This window comes from Lathyrus oleraceus, chromosome 6 (assembly GCF_024323335.1).
Source record: "Lathyrus oleraceus cultivar Zhongwan6 chromosome 6, CAAS_Psat_ZW6_1.0, whole genome shotgun sequence".
Taxonomy (NCBI): Eukaryota; Viridiplantae; Streptophyta; class Magnoliopsida; order Fabales; family Fabaceae; genus Lathyrus; species Lathyrus oleraceus.
The window spans coordinates 278307630-278323955 of NC_066584.1; the positions used below are offsets into that span (position 1 = coordinate 278307630).

Sequence of the window (16326 nt, forward strand, 5' to 3'; positions counted from 1 at the left end):
AAACATGATTGGGGAGATGAGAAAAGAATGTACAAGTTATTTACAATTTTGTGTTTGAATGGATGAACCCATTGCCTACGTACCATCTTAAAAAAGAATAGGATCAAAACCTCGTAGTTCGGGGTAAAAATCTCAAAAGAAGTTGGTGAATTGATTGGTCAAAAGCCTTAAGGTCTTTTGTTATCACAGGGAGAAAACTCAACCTAAAACCACAAATCCACCATGTGAGGAGAGCTTCAACATGCTAGTGAGGGGTTAACCCTATAATAAGCATGGAAGACTTATAGTCCATCACTAAGGATATAGGTGAGTATTATATCAACCTCTAGGATAACTCAAACCTAATAGCTAATGTTTATGAAAAGCTTTGGCAAAAGTGGCCATTGAAACCACAAGAACAATTGAGTGAGTTGTATTTACAAATGAAAAATATTCACAAAATAAGGTCAAAGTTGACTTAAGATTCAATTCAAAATAAGTGTTATGAAAAGAAGTTTGAAAAATCAAAGGCATAGTGCCTAGGTTTCTAATTTTGAAAACAATGTTAATGTTTGCACAAAAAGTTGGCTTGGGTTAGAGTGGAGAGAAGAAGAGAATGGCTAGATCCTAAACATGCAAAGATGAGGGAAGAGAAATAAAACCACTTGGAGTTCCCTTCTTGAGATCATAAAGATGATCCAAGTTGCTCCATTCCTTTGGACTTAGCAAGCAATAAGCAAATAACTCAAGCAATCAAGCAAATGTTCAATCAAAGCTCCTAGGAATCTTCCAATTGGCTTTTGTATCTCTTGTCTTGAAATGTCCATGACAATGGTTCTTCTAATTGACTCAAGTTTGGGATCCCTAGTACACAAGAACACACAAATCAAAAAGTTCCACAATGCAATAGAAAGAATGGACAAGAGTGAGTTTAGAATTAGGATCCTTTCAATGTCATCTTCAATATTAAGCATTCTAAAGGCATGAGGCCTATTTGCTCTTTGACAATTTTAGCATTCTAAAGGCATGAGGCCTAGTTGTTCTTCAAACTCCATTAGCATAGGTAAGGTCCTAAATCTAAGTCCTTTCTCCATTTGCATAGGGTTTACACAAACAAACCAAACACAAGGCAATAGTATATACACAATAATGTGCTCAAGTGAGCAAAAGGCAAATTGCATAAACATGAGCTCAAGTGAGCAAAGGGCAAAGGTAAATGAATTAATGTGCAAGAAATTAAATTGCATTAAAGTAAATTGCAAGAATTAAATGCTTGAATTAAAAGTTAGTGTTCCGGACTGGGCCATGACCCTAGGCACGGCACGGCCCAATGCTCGCCAAGCCCACATCCAAACGACCATGTCCGCACGACCACGAGGATACGTCAGGTGGACGACAGTCCGCCCGACGAACGTCTCCCCGACCCCTTAAACACGTGTCGGACAGCGAGCGGGTCCTCCTCATACGATCTCCATCCACTCACCGTCAACCCACGTCGCGGGCACCTCAGTTGTGTCGGGCAGAGCCCTAACGGCATCCCACTCACCACGTCACCCAACTCCCCTATATTGTCGCCTTAGGGATAGGGGCAGTTGGACCAGGGGGCAGACTTTGGTCTAGGTCTTAACGCTTCTTACGCGTCCCCTGGCAGCTCCTCCTTGGGCCTAGCTAATCCAGCCCATTAGGAGCCTTGGCCCAGCGCTGGGGGCTCACTATAAATACCCCTTTCATGGCAAAGGGGCAGGTATTCTAACTCACACTCTGATAACCTCATTCTGTACCTTTTCTGACTTAAGCATTGGAGCACCTTGCAGGTACACCCCCCTCTCATTTCATTCTCCGGCCCATTAACCAAGACCGTGGAAGGCCCTCCTGATCAGGTGAGATCAGTTAGTAATTAGTAATTAGTGTTAGTGTGTCATAAGGCAATTTAGCGTTATGTTAAGCAATCGTAAGTGGACTAATGTAGTAGTCACACCTATCTGAGGCTGGTCAATAAGACTATAGGCAACAAACACAAGTTAGAGACCATGACTAGTAAGCCAAGCTCCTACAACTTGCCATGCCAAAAGAAAAGAAAGAATAACCTTGTATTGATTTAGGTTTTTTGCTTAACCAAGAAGCAACTTATCCTTAACGCAAAGCAATTCACTTGATCTTTGATCAAGATGAATTTGATTTGAATCAAGGAAGGTTAAGCCTCTCATATGTCAAGGCTAACAACCAATCTTTAACTCATTGGTCAAAAAGAAAAAAGAAGAAGAAGAAATGGAATGTACATAATTGAAATTCAAATGACATAACCAATACACATTGACCAAACATGAATGGAATCAACATCAATCAATGGTAAACAGAAGTGAGATGAGGCTTAGAAGTCAAGAAACAATAAAAATATTTTTGGTATTTTTTTGAAATTAAAATAATACTTGAATTAAAATAAACAAATAAAGGTCACACTTCAAACCCAATTCAAATCAACTTGGAAAAGTCCAATTGGATCATCATAACTTCAACATGGTCAAACAAGGTTTGACAAAAAATTTCATCATTTTTTGAAAACAGGAACTAATTTTAAACAATTAAAAATGAAGAAAAAATAACATAATTGAACTAAAATCTCAAATAAATCTCAAATCAATTAAGAAATTGATGAGAATATTTTTCATAGATTCATCATCATTCAAAGATGTTAAAAAAATATTTTTGGCATTTTTGAATATTGGAAACTATTTTAAATGAATTAAAAATAACCAGAAAAGAGAAAATTCACAAAAAATATTAAATTGAATCATAAAAAATATTAAAAATCATTTTCAGAAACTAGAATTTAAAAGGGAAATATTGCAATTGGTCCCATATTTTTATGATAAAAAATGAAGAAGTTACGAATTTTTGAAATAAAATGAAATTAAAGAAAATAAAATGAAATAATCAGAAATTAGAAAAATCATGGAGCGTCTGATCCTGATTCATTAAATGACGTAGATCATCACATGGCTGATAAGCGCGCGCTCATGGTAGGCATTGGTCAAAAGAGAAACACGCTGATTAAATGAAAGTCATAACAACCAAGCGTCCAGATTAGATCAAAAGCAAAGCATCCAACAACCATGAACTCGTCCACGTGGGGACGTTGGTGGAAACCACCGTCTTCTCCGGCGAGACTCACTATTCCGACCAGAATTTGCAGATTTTCAAACCTTCATTAAAATGCATGATCTATATATCTTTAGAAAGCTGGGGTGATGTACATCACCCCTGTACCATTGGTTTCCACTCAAGATCTCTATAGAGAGAGAAATCTAAGATGGAAATTTATGGTGTTCAAATTGAACTTGCTCAATTCATAAAATTAAACGCACAGATCAATTGCCTCTCACATGAGGACTTCATAGGTACCAAGCAATGCAAGAAATGATCAATATCCAAGTAGTTTCGAATCAAAACAGTTTGAACAACAACCTTTGAAGTGCAGCTTTACAAGATTTGATCTACTCCAATTCTTTGATGCAGTGTGTTCTTGAGATGGCAAAGAAGCTAGGCTAAGGAATTGAAGTTCAGAGATCAAGCAATGAAGTTGAAATCTGAGCTTGAAAATTGGAAAAGAAAACCCAGAATTCCTTTGAGTGAAGGTTAGGGATTCAATTCTGCAGCAGTTTAGGCGCCTTGAGGTTGGATTTTGAAGAGGAATGGAGCTTCTATTTATAGCCAAGCATGCTGCAAGCAATGAAAAATCCGTGTGTGCATGAGCTTGGGTCCTCCATGCATGGGCCTGTACAGGCGCATGTGAGGCCCAAACTCAATTGGTTTTGCATGCTGATGATGAAACAAATGAATTTGGACGTGTACATGGCAAGGCAATGTGGTGTGCAAGCAATTTAATCATGTTATGCATAATTGGAACCAAAACTTTTCCTCTTTGAAAATACCATTTACCAAATTGAAACATGGTCATGTGGGTAATGGTTGGAAAGGTCTTGACATGAGGAACAAATGTTATGTTGAACAAAAATCCATTTGGAGTTGGGAAAATATTGAAAACTGATCATTAAGTTCAAGGTGCAAAACATGTAGATGGAAATTTTGCCAAAATGGACCAACTTCAAGCCCTTCTGTTTCAATGATTCAAGCCTCAAATGATAAAACCTTCAACATCAAAGTTATATATCGTTTCAAGACAATAAATTTGGACTTACATTTTGCATCATTTGAATTTTTGATGAGAAAGTTATGGGCACTTGAAGTTGGACTTTTTCACATTTGAATGACTTTGGTCCAAAGTGACCTATAATTTTTTGTATTATCACATGTATTTCTTTTAGGATTATGAAATTTTTTCCAACATAACAATTTAATTAGACATCTTAAAATTTCCAACGCATTTGGTTCCACCTCAAAATCATGAAAAATGAGTGAGTTAGGTCCTTGGGAAGTTGACCCAAAATTAGGGTTTCAGTCAAAATGACCTATAATGTTTTGAAATGGATGATGACCTTCCAAGTTTCAAATGAAAATTTGATGAACATGAGAGTTATTAATATGGTCCTTAAGAACATGTTTTCTCTTGGAGTCATCTTCATTTGACAAAAACATCAAAAGTCAGGTGTCAGTGGATTTCAAAATAGTCAGATGAATTGACTGATCAACTTCTCAAGTCCAAACTTCAAATCTAAATGAATTAATGATTGAGGACACTCACATAAGCTCAAATATGCATAAAATGATGAATTAAATAACTTCCCTTGATTGTATTTGATCATGGATTGAGGTTGCTTCATGAGCAAGGCACAGTCAATGCACAGCTGAATTAGGGTTTCCTTGGGAAACAATCCTCAAGCCCTTTGGTTTATTTTGATCAAATTGACAAATTGAGATACTTGGGAGGCATATATGATTATTGAAATCTTTGGGAACCATTGTCATGCTTGCTTTCACTTTCATCTAGCCACTTCAATGAGCATAGGGGCCTCCTAGGAGCCTTGGGTCACATGATTGCTCAAGCTTCAAAACAAAACAAGTTAGTGACATATTTTTGTGCTTTTGGTTAGTAAACAAAATAAGAACATCAATAATATACAATTCAAGCACGCTTGGTGGTCTCAAACCAACTCACACAAGTCCCAACCCTAGGGTAAAGGAGCCAAGATGCTATGATCCTTGAGGCAAAATGCAAATGAGCAATGATATGATGCCATGAGGGATCTTAGGGTCAAAATTAGGGTCTTACAATATGCATCGGATATAAATTTACCCAGACTTGTATGAACCAAGAGGATCAACAATAAATATAAGATGACGAATTGAACAAATAAAGGCACAAAAGAACACTGATATTTTTAACATAGAAAACCCCTTAATATGAGAGTAAAGACCACGAGTCGTCCAGAACAAAGAAATAAATCCACTATAACAAATTAAGGGTACAAAAGAGTCTTAAATTGATTCACAAACTAGTGCTAACAACCGCAAATCACAAAGCAAACTAACTTATAAATAAGAATAAAAATGTTAAACATTTTCCAGAATATGCAGCTTCAGTGTGAAGAAGATAAGTCTCACCTCTGATTTTGTTTTAAAATTATGAATGATTAAACGTTATATACATGTGTTACGAACCAGTTCTCTAAATTTGAGCTTGATCTGACTGTTAACGAATTATGAATCGTCGGTTTAATGAGACTAGTTGCAAAAAACAGGAATAGGTTTCTCTCATCTTTTCTCTCTTTTGAATCCTTATTTTATCTCTATCTCTCCCAACTCTAAATTGATCCTCTCCACTTAAATAAGTGAGACAAATTGGCTAATCATATTTGGGCATTTCTCCACATAGGAAGGGAGCACAAACCCAACAAATCTCTCCCTCACAACTTTGTGGAAGAAATCTCCAAACTTGTGATATCACAACAAGCTTCAACTTTTCCTCTTGGTAATGATTTAGTCATCATATCAGAATCATTATAATTTGTATGAACTTTAGCTAACTCCAACAACTTAGCATAAAAAACATTATGTATCCAATAATATCTCACATCAATGTGTTTCGACCTATTATGAAAAGTCGGATTCTTACCAAGATGAGTAATGCTTTGACTATCAACAAATAACACATATTTGTCTTGAACAAAACCAAGCTCCAACAAAAATTTATTCGACCATACTAACTATTCGCATGCTTTGGTAATTGCAATGAACTCAGCCTTTGTAGTAGACAGTGTTACACACTTTTGTAATCTGGACTGTCAAACCATAACTCTCCTACAAATTTAATCATGTGGGTCGAAGTGGACTTTCGGGAATCAATGTCTCCAGTCATATTATAGTCAGAGTACCCCACTAGAGTAGGCTTATCTCCTCCAAAACAAAGCCTTGCAGAAATAGTACCACGAAGTTACCTTAAAATCCATTTTACAACATTCCAATATTGTCTACTTGGATTTGACAAAAATCTATTGACTGTACCAATAACATGTGTTATATTTGGTCTTGTACACATCATTGCATACATCAAACTACCCACAACATACACATAAGGAACATGTTTCATTCAAACGCTTCATCTTCACTTGAAGGACTTTGATTAGAACTCAACTTGAAATGAGTAGTGAAAGGAGTGCTTACCGCCTTATAACTTTCCATTTTGAATCTTTGCATCACTGTTTCCATATAATGTTCTTGTGACATCCAAAGTTTCTTCTCTTTTCTGTCACGCATGATTCTAATGCCAAGAATCTGTTTAGTTGCTCTTATGTATTTCATGGCAAATGAGTCTCCAAATTGCTTCTTTAACCTATTAATGTTAGATATACTTTTACATACAATAAGCATATCATCAACATATAACAACAGGATAATGAAGTCATCGTTCGAAAATTTTCTAACAAAGACGCAATGATCTGAAGTAGTCTTCTGGTATCCTTGACCACACATAATAGACTCAAACTTCTTTTACAACTTCCTTGGAGCTTGCTTCAAGCCATATAAACCTTTCCTCAATCTAAAAATATGATTTGATTTACCTTTAACTTGAAAACCATTAGGTTGTTTCATGTAGATCTCTTCCTCCAAATGACCATGAAGGAAAGTCGTTTCCACATCCATTTTCTCAACCTCTAAATCAAGAGTATCAACCAAACTCAACACGGTTCTAATTGACATTTACAACAGGTGAAAAAATATTATTAAAATCAACATCATTTCTTTGAACGAAATCTTTCACCACTAATTTGACTCTATATCTTGGAGACTTAGAGTTGCTCTCATGTTTAACTCTATAAGTCCATTTGTTTTCCAATGCCCTTTTTTCCTTTAGGCAACTTCATTAAATCATAAGTGTGATTATCATGCAATGATTTCATCTCATCATGCATTACATCCATCCACTTTTGATTTTCATCACTTTCCATGGTCTCTTAAAAACACTCGGGTTCACCCTCATTAGTCAAGGTCACATACTCATTAGAATTATACCTTGTATAAGATTATTTTTTCCTGTTAGACCTCCTAAGTTGAAATTGAGATGATTCTGGAGCTTCACCAAGATTCTCATCTTGTGATATATCGCTCTTTCTTTCACCATCATTAGTTGAAATATTTACCTCATATCCAAGTTGTTAATCATCAACATAATCATATGGCTCACCATTGTGATCATCACCACCAATAGCATCCATATTATTACTAGGTAACTGAACTGGATCAACATTAGACAAATTGATATCTTTCTTGGGTGTATCCTTCTCTACCTTATCAATGTCTTCAATAGTTTGGTCTTCCATAAACACCACATCGCGTCTTCGAATAAGCTTATTCCCTACAGGATCATACAACATGTAACCAAATTCATTTTGCATATAGTCGATGAAGATACATTGTTTTGACTTTTCATCCAATTTGGATCTTTCATCCTTTGGAATATTTGCAAAAGCCTTACAACCAAAGACTCTCAAATGATCATACTTGACATTCTTTCCAAACCAATTTTTTTCTAGAACCTGTTCAAAGCAACAATATGAGTGAAATTAAGAACACGCACTGCCGTGTATTGCCTTATACTTCAAACTTATGATGCTATTCAACAAGAACAATTTATTATTGCCTGATTTAGAGGCATTCAGGGACTCTGTCTTCTCCCACAATGTTTTTGCATGTGCCTCATTAGCAATATGATTATAAACATTATCTTCTACATATTGTCAAATAAAACCACATACTTGTTGATGTTCAAACTCTCATTCTTCATCAGACACAGAATTTGGCTTTGTAGAACTAAAAACCGGTAAATGCATTTTTTTCACAAATAGTAAGTCTTTCATTTTGACCTTCCATAAATGGTAATTAGAATCGTTCAACAATATCATCTTCATCTTTGTATTTGACTCCATCATTCAAACAAGTAACATAGCCCTTAACCAAGAGCTTTGATACCACTCTGATGAGAAATTAAGATACAATAACAGATCAATATGCAGGGGATATAAAATTCTTCAGACTTGTAGGAACCTTGAGGATCAACAATAAATATAAGACGTCAAATCGACAAATAAAGGCACAAAAGAACACCGATATTTTTAACGTGGAAAATTTCTCAATATGAGAATAAAAACCACGAGTCGTTCAGACCAAAGAAATACTATAATCAATTAAGGGTACAAGAAAGTTTTAAAGTGATTCACAAACTAGTGCTAACAACTGCAAATTACAAAGCAAACTAGCTTACAAATAAGAATCAAAAAGCTGAAAATTTCTCAAATTTGCAGCTTCAGTGCAAAGCAGATAACTCTCACCTCAGACGTTGTTTTGAAATTCTGAACTTTCAAAATTTAAATACATGTGTTCCGAACATATCCTCCAAATTTGAGCTCGATCTAAAGGTTAACGAATCGGGGATCGTCAATTTAGTGAGATTGATTGCAGAAAAACTGGAATAAATTTCTCTCATATTTTCTCTCTTTTGAATCCTTATTTCATCTCTATCTCTCTCAATCCTAAATTGATCATCTTCACTTAAATAAGTGATACAAATGGGCTATTCATATTTGGATTTTTCTCTACATAGAAAGGGAGCTCAAACCCAACAAGAGGAGGCAGAGAAGGTAGATGAGATGTAGTCTGACATACGCAATAGTGCAGTAGTATATAGTAGTTGTACTTTGAATTCATTATGAGTTGTATTTTATTTTCACTTCATGCTATTTTATCGTATGTTTCGACTTTATTTATATACGTCATTTTTGGGACCATTTGAGTTTATATATGTCATATTTCACATATCGATTGTATGGTTTAAATCTTGTCACATAACATGGTACATAACATTTTTAAATCTTCATCTAAATAATCATTAAAAAAAATAATAACATACACTGTTTTGATATGTAACAGAGATGCATCTCCGAAACAATAAACATGTAAAATGCCTTCAAAGTGGATGAATGATGTATGTTTTAAAATATTACGAAAATACGTTTTCGAATCAGTTAACGTTTGACTTTTGGACAAAGTGATTTTAAAATTTTCATATGGTATTTTTCCACCCGTAAAATGGGATACGAAATTCCCTTCCAATTTCTCATTTCGTATCTCCTTTTGCATGGTTTCAGGTTCTTCTATTGAAACATCAATTAATGATTCTACCACTGCTACCTCTGCAGCAGGACAAAAAACATTATCCAAAAGTGCATCTGGAAAGAGATCTGATGTGGCTTGGAAGCATGGTATTGCTATCCCTGAAAATCCTAAGAAAATACAAAAATCATTTGAAAATCATTTTTTAAAGAAAATCAATAAAACCAGCCTCAAAACAATTTGCTAAAAAAACCAGTTCAAAAATAATTTCATTCTAACAAAAAAAAAAGTTCACATGATTAAAACCGTTTAAAATCATTAATGAAGTTCAAAAATGAGCAAGATGCCAAATAAGAAAGAATATGCAAATGCATATTTTGACCATCATTTAACTAATAAAAATTACAATAAGAATAAATTAACTATATTTAATAGTATATTGTAGCTTAACAAAAAGGTGTATTAAAGAATAAACACCTTAAACAATTACTCTACACAAGAAATATCCCAGTCAGCCATAAAAACCAGAAGTTTTCAGAACCAAACTAACAAAGAATGTACCCAAATCAGAAGTCATGGTCTCTACTATAAAACCTGTAAGATATATAGTATTAGTTTAGATCATTGTCATTCATTTTTCTCTGGAACTTCCATCTGAGGAGGTAGCAGATTTAAGAAGCTCCCTCTAACAGATTGATTAGAACAAACCTTAGCCGATTCATCCTCTGTATCATCATCATACAACAAAATTAGTTTAACCATATCAATGATATCATCAATATTTTTTTTATTAGATAGAAGAAAGACATAAGAATGTCCGCAAATCCTAGCTCAACTGACAGAAGAGCTGGTATTGCTAGGTTGGACGTTATCACCAGAGTTCGAACTCTAGTACTCACGGTTGTGTGTGAGTTTCTAGTGGTTATTAGTTATTACAACTTCGTCTACGGACCAAAAAAAAGACATGAAAATAGTAATGATATTCTTACCAAATAAGGACTTAATAGATGGCCTTTTCGGTTTCGTCTTCTTCTTCAATTCAGCTGATAAAGTAAACAAAAGTATCCGAATTACTTAAGAACATTGCAATGATGAATATACTGAAAATAACAGTAAGAAAGAGAGAGAGATGAACATACCAATTCCAGGTATTACACTTTCACCCACAATTTCTAAATTCTTGTATGTGTAACCAACAAAGTTAATATCTTTAGATGGAAGCATCTGCAACAAATGAAGAACGCCACTTGGTCAGCATCTTATAAACCGCGACATAACGAACACACTAATAAGTTTTTCCATTCAAAATTGGAATAAGATGATCCAAAACAGAATAAAATCCATAAACAGTCAAATATCAGATGCTACAAAGCTTTCCGACAATGGCACAGTCTAGGGAAGAGTCTGAACCATTGTCGATCAATTATAGAAAAGCTTGTCTTGCACTTGTAAAATATATTTGCAGGAAGCCAATTTAAATAATCGAAATATAATGCAAAACTAATAGCCCAATCTCTGTCAGTGATATTAGCAATTAGTATAATTACAGCAACTCTTGTAGAATTATAGTTTTGAATAACAAAAACCAACCTTTCTCCACGGCCCGGCCTTTGAGGAAGGTTCAGTTTGCTTGTCCGCCTACACATCATTAGTAAATAGAGCATAATATTATTTTCCGACAAAAGATAATAAACTTTCTATATCGACCAACGTAAGAAAATAGATAAGATACCTCTTCAAATTTCTCAAAATTTTGAGTATCGAGTTCGTCATTGACCTCAGGCATAAAAGCAGCTTCCATTTGGTACAACTTATCCCATTCAACACCTTTGAACCATGCGTGAGCCTGGAATTGTAACGATCAATAAGTTATTGGTTAAAATGCAACAGTATCCCAAGTACATAACAGAATTTAGAAGGAAAAAAAAACACAGCACAACACCTTTATTTCATCAGCTCCTTTGATTCCCAGCCTCTGCTCCACATTACATAGGAGTCTGCAAATAAGATCCTTTGCATCTGGTGATAGTTTAGCTTCTTCTGGAAATTTTAAAGTTGTTCTCCAATTTACAATCTGCATATTGAAGGTGAGATGGAATATTACCATTACCAATCTAGACCAAAAATGATATGATAAAAGGAATCCGTGCAGGAAACCAACATTGTGAATACTTTATGTGCTAAACACCAATCATTCGAATAAACTAAGCGTTACAATCCATCAAGAGGTGCTCTAGAGTCCGGACATTACCTTTCTACAAGTTGCCATTGGTTCATCCGAATAAAATGGCGGATACCCCACAAGCATTTCATACATTATGGCTCCTAGAGACCACCTGGAGGCATTGACCCGAAATCAGAATATATCGAAGGAATAAATACAAAAAACAAGCAGTAAAGAACATATACTATGTCGAGCAGAATATATTATACCAATCACATTCAACACCATATCCTCTCTTCAGCAGAACTTCTGGAGCAATATAATCAGGCGTTCCAACCGTAGAATAGGCCTGTAATATTGCAAAGATAGAAAAGCTTAACATGCCATCAATGATCAATCTATGTCAAGCAACCATACAATCACAAGAGAATAGGCTCTGAATGAAAAAATAGCAGATTGATATATGATGTAAATGATGCATTACAAAAGATAAAACAATAACCCCTATTTATATTAAGACTGAGGTTAATTGCAAGACTTCTAAGCCTAATCTAGTTCTAATGAATAAATGAACAAATAACTTGCAATCATTATTTGGGTCCAAGTTCCAACAAAAAATTTCTAGGAAAACAATCATGTATAGCTATGACCAAGTTTCCCCCGAAACATTTTGAAGATTAAAATGTTGAAAAATGTAACTTCGAAATAGAAACTAAAACTGGTGCATATCACAGTTGCGGAGAATTCATAATTCATGTGACTCATCTATAGATTATTAAGGAACTCGATAGTGATACATGTCAATGATGGTGTCATTCATTTGATAGTGATACTATGTTGGTCTAAGGTAGAGAGGAGAGGGGTAAGAGAGAATAGAGATTCCAAATGAAAAAAATAGTAGATTGATATCTGGTGTAAATGACGTGTTATATAAGGAAAGGCACGAACTTTAGTCCTACTTGGAATTAGGTTAATTCTAGAATCTAAGTTACTAACCAAATAAGGGAACAAATAACTTATTAAATATGGTTGAAAAGAAGATATGATCCCTAAAAATAAGATAACATAAATATCGATACTTATCATTTGGGAGCAAAACAACACAAGTAACATGGTATACCGTATAGGGACCAAAGTCCAAACAAGAGAAAGAATAAGGACTGACTATTTATTATAACTGAAAAAAGGGTGCTAATACAAAGGTTCATAAGGAATAAAGAAACCATACTTATTTATGAATACGCTTATTGAGAGGCTTACCAGCATTCTGCGATTTTTCTGCCAATGCTGTAGTTGCTCCTGTTGTGATCGTTTAGGAGCCGAAGGACGTCCGTCACTTTGAAGTGCTCCACTTCTGCTAATTCCAACAGATAAGTCTTTTTCTTGAAGGTTAGTGCAGTCAAGCGGCTTACATAATCCAAAATCTGACAATTTCATGTGACCGCTTCTATCCAGCAGCAAGTTGTCAGGCTTGATATCTCTGCAAATGCAATTGAAAAACAGAAAACCAAACTTTTCCTGATCAACAAGAATACCTCCATAAGATAAAATTAAGTATAATGCATTATTGTCAAATGCAGATGGCAGAAAATAGAGGTTTGTTCAAATTCCGCTACGCTACAATGCTATAGACAACACTTTGTACTAAGCACATTGCAGAACAATAGAGATTTGTTCAACTTCCACTACGCTGTAGTGCCACTATAGTTGCCATTTGACATCACTGGTATACTACCATTTGGTGTTATAGCTTTCAGCTTAAGTTTACCTATGAATATAGTTATGTTTATGAATAGACTCTATGGCTAGCACAGTCTCCCCGATATAGAACCTAGCTTCATCTTCAGTCAGTATATCTTTCCGCATTAGCAACGTCATCATATCTCCACCAGGTAGATACTCCATTATGAGATATAAATACTCGTCGTCTTGAAAGGAACAATAAAGTTTTACAATGCAATTGCTGTCAACTTCTGCAAGAAGGTTCCTCTCTGCTTTGACATGTTCAACCTAAAATACATAAAAGCGTCCAATAAGTAAATGAAATTTATATTTACGCTATCTAACAATGTGATAATTCGAATACCTGTCCTCTACGAAGCATCTCTGATTTCTTAAGCTTCTTCATAGCATATACATGCCCAGTTGCCTTCTCCCGGCAGACTCTAACCTACAAAAAGATGAAATTGCAAAATCGTAACGGGTCATCTGATAAAACATATGTATGAGCAACATTAAAATATTCAAGTTACACTGTTACAGAAATGCGAGCCATTTATGCAACAAGAAAAGAGAACAATAAAAAAAATACTCGGCAAAAGAGATTAATGCAAATAAAACGATTTCACTTGGACGCGTGTGTATATACCTCTCCAAACGCACCCTTCCCAATCATAGTCATGGGCTCAAAGTCATCAGCACCCATCTTATGTCTCTGAAGGCGCATGATCTCTGTCTCCTTTTTTTCCAAATACTTAAGCAAATTGTTCTGCTCTTCCTCGGTAACTTCAGCATCAGCCAATTTCTTTTCTAGCATATTACGTCTGCAAAGAGTAATAAATTTAGAATTTTATTAGACCTAGCACATTTTCCATTTGCAGACATTTGTGTCAAGAATTTCATACATAACTATATTCCGAAATCTAGTATCAGACAATAAGGAAATCATTTATTTTAATCAGCTTAAACATGACACCGGGTACACAAAAATAACTATTTTATACGGTAAATTGCTCTTCAATAACATAAGATTAGATCGTAATTACGACCCAAAATATAAGTTACCTTTCCTTCCTCTCCTGCAGGCTCTGCATCTGCTTCTTATAATGATTTTCTATGTAATGCTTTGCAGCTTCAACCCTCTGTTGGGTTGCATTCGAAGGCGGATCTTCATTAATCGGTGGTTTTGACCCTTCTTTCGCCTTGCTTGTAGCTTCCTTATTTTTCGACCTGAACTTACCAAACCAACGCCTCGTAGCTTCCATTTTATACGTTCACCTCTTAAGCCGCTGCGTCGTATCCTCCACTTCGCTAAACACTAAAGATTATAGGTCTCAGCTATCTAGGCTGCAACATAAGTGGTTTTGATGTCTCTAGTATCACAATCGCGGTATAAAACCTGGTAAAAAAAACCGACGAAAAATTGAAAACTGATGAACCACTCACTATGCAGTACAAAACAATTTAAAAAGTGAAATTCAAAACTTCTAGGTTTCTCTCAAATCACACACATACACAAACACCAGAACAATTTAACGAAAACCTTGAAACACCAACCAACACACCACACTGGGATTCAACAACTGACAGTGTATATATCAAAGTAACACTTCTGGGCTTCAAGGAAAATAATCAAAATACAATCTTTTCAACACCCAAAATGTCTAATCACATAAAAAGAAAAAAAACACATCTTTTTGTAACCCCACATGTTTTCACCTAATCCAATAATAGTAATAAGACCCATTCAAAAAACATACAAATCCAAGTCAAGACTAATCCAGAAACAGTAACAAAACTAAAAAAAATTAGAAATTTGAATAAAATAAACAAAAGGGTATTATGTTATATAAACCTTGAATTAAGATTGATGAATCTGAAGGTTATGCTGAAACTGAAAGAGTGTGTGTGATGTTGTTTTTGTTGAAGAGTAAAGTCTAATGAAAGAGATGAAGTTGTTGCAGTGATTATGACAAAGAAATATGAAGATTTTTATGAACAAATGTTTTGCTTTTTGGTTTTTGTTTTTGTTTTTGTTTTGAAATAAAAGTTGAAAGCACTCTACAAAATATATTAATTAATATAAATTAAAATTAAAATAAAAACGCGTTCTTACGCGGAATCAATGGTTTCAATTTCAACCTTACCCAATTTACGGGGAATATTTAATATTTTAAATATACCATTTTTTATACATAAATGTTTTTTTTTGAACCGTTAGATCACGATCAAATGGTCACCAATGTTTTAGATGCATGAATGCCTGATAACGTAAAATGCAGCGAATTCGATTTACAATCTTAATTACATCATGTTATCAACTGCCACATCATTACAAAGATAGACCTAAACGTCTAAAAGATTTTAATATTGATTGTGTATTCCAATTAAGTATTTTAAATTTAACATGTATAAAAATAGAATATATTATAAAATATATGATTTAAAATGTCTAAATTTTATCAGCAATAAACAATTCTAAATGTTGGCTTTTTAGTTGTTAGAGTATAGTCTAAGTCTGTGGGTGTGCATTTTTTTCTTAAATTAAGCCTCTAGAAGAGTATTAACTTTTTTTTTAATGTATTTTGTTATTTTAATTATTTTGTTCTTTTTATTTAAATATAGATAAAAAAAAATTAGGGAGAGATAAAATAGTTTTAATATGTTATAAAAGCAGAAGAGGATAGACTTAAATCAAAAATATTTTTTTATATAAAAGTTAATATATTCTTAATGATAGATTTAAAAACTATAATAGACATAAATTATAGTATATTATTATATTAAAGAATAATTAAATATTATAAGAATGGTGTATTTTGTAAGATTAAAGATGTGTTTTGTAAGATTAAAGAAGTTGTTAAGAAGAGTGATTATGAGAGGATTGTGTATTTTGT

At 34.2% G+C, this 16326-nt stretch overlaps 1 protein-coding gene across 3 annotated transcripts; it reads right to left on the reverse strand.

Annotated features, from left to right (window-relative positions):
• Window positions 1-9897: 9897 nt before the first annotated feature.
• On the reverse strand, window positions 9898-15482 carry LOC127091869 (uncharacterized). Of its 3 annotated transcripts, none has more exons than XM_051030587.1 (14): window positions 15285-15482; window positions 14495-14828; window positions 14079-14253; window positions 13797-13880; window positions 13479-13720; window positions 12971-13190; window positions 11980-12059; window positions 11798-11882; window positions 11489-11620; window positions 11279-11392; window positions 11137-11184; window positions 10686-10770; window positions 10536-10589; window positions 9898-10271 (listed from the first exon to the last, which is right to left on the reverse strand). In XM_051030587.1, exons 2-14 carry the CDS (start codon window positions 14692-14694, stop codon window positions 10174-10176), a joined length of 1617 nt encoding a protein of 538 aa, XP_050886544.1. In that variant the 5' UTR covers window positions 14695-14828; window positions 15285-15482; the 3' UTR covers window positions 9898-10173. The 3 variants fall into 3 exon arrangements, with proteins under 3 accessions (XP_050886544.1, XP_050886546.1, XP_050886545.1); XM_051030589.1 differs by lacking the exon at window positions 15285-15482 and adding an exon at window positions 14973-15121; XM_051030588.1 differs by lacking the exon at window positions 15285-15482 and adding an exon at window positions 14945-15096.
• Between the last annotated feature and the right edge of the window lie 844 nt (window positions 15483-16326).

Coding starts and splice junctions, on each gene's coding strand:
- LOC127091869 (XM_051030587.1), bottom strand. CDS start 14,694: ATGGAAGCTACGAGGCGTTGGTTTGGTAAGTTCAGGTCGAAAAATAAG. Junction 11,883..11,979: donor TATGGTGTTGAATGTGATTG/GTATAATATATT, acceptor CAATGCCTCCAG/GTGGTCTCTAGGAGCCATAA. Junction 10,771..11,136: donor AGGCCGGGCCGTGGAGAAAG/GTTGGTTTTTGT, acceptor CATTTGTTGCAG/ATGCTTCCATCTAAAGATAT.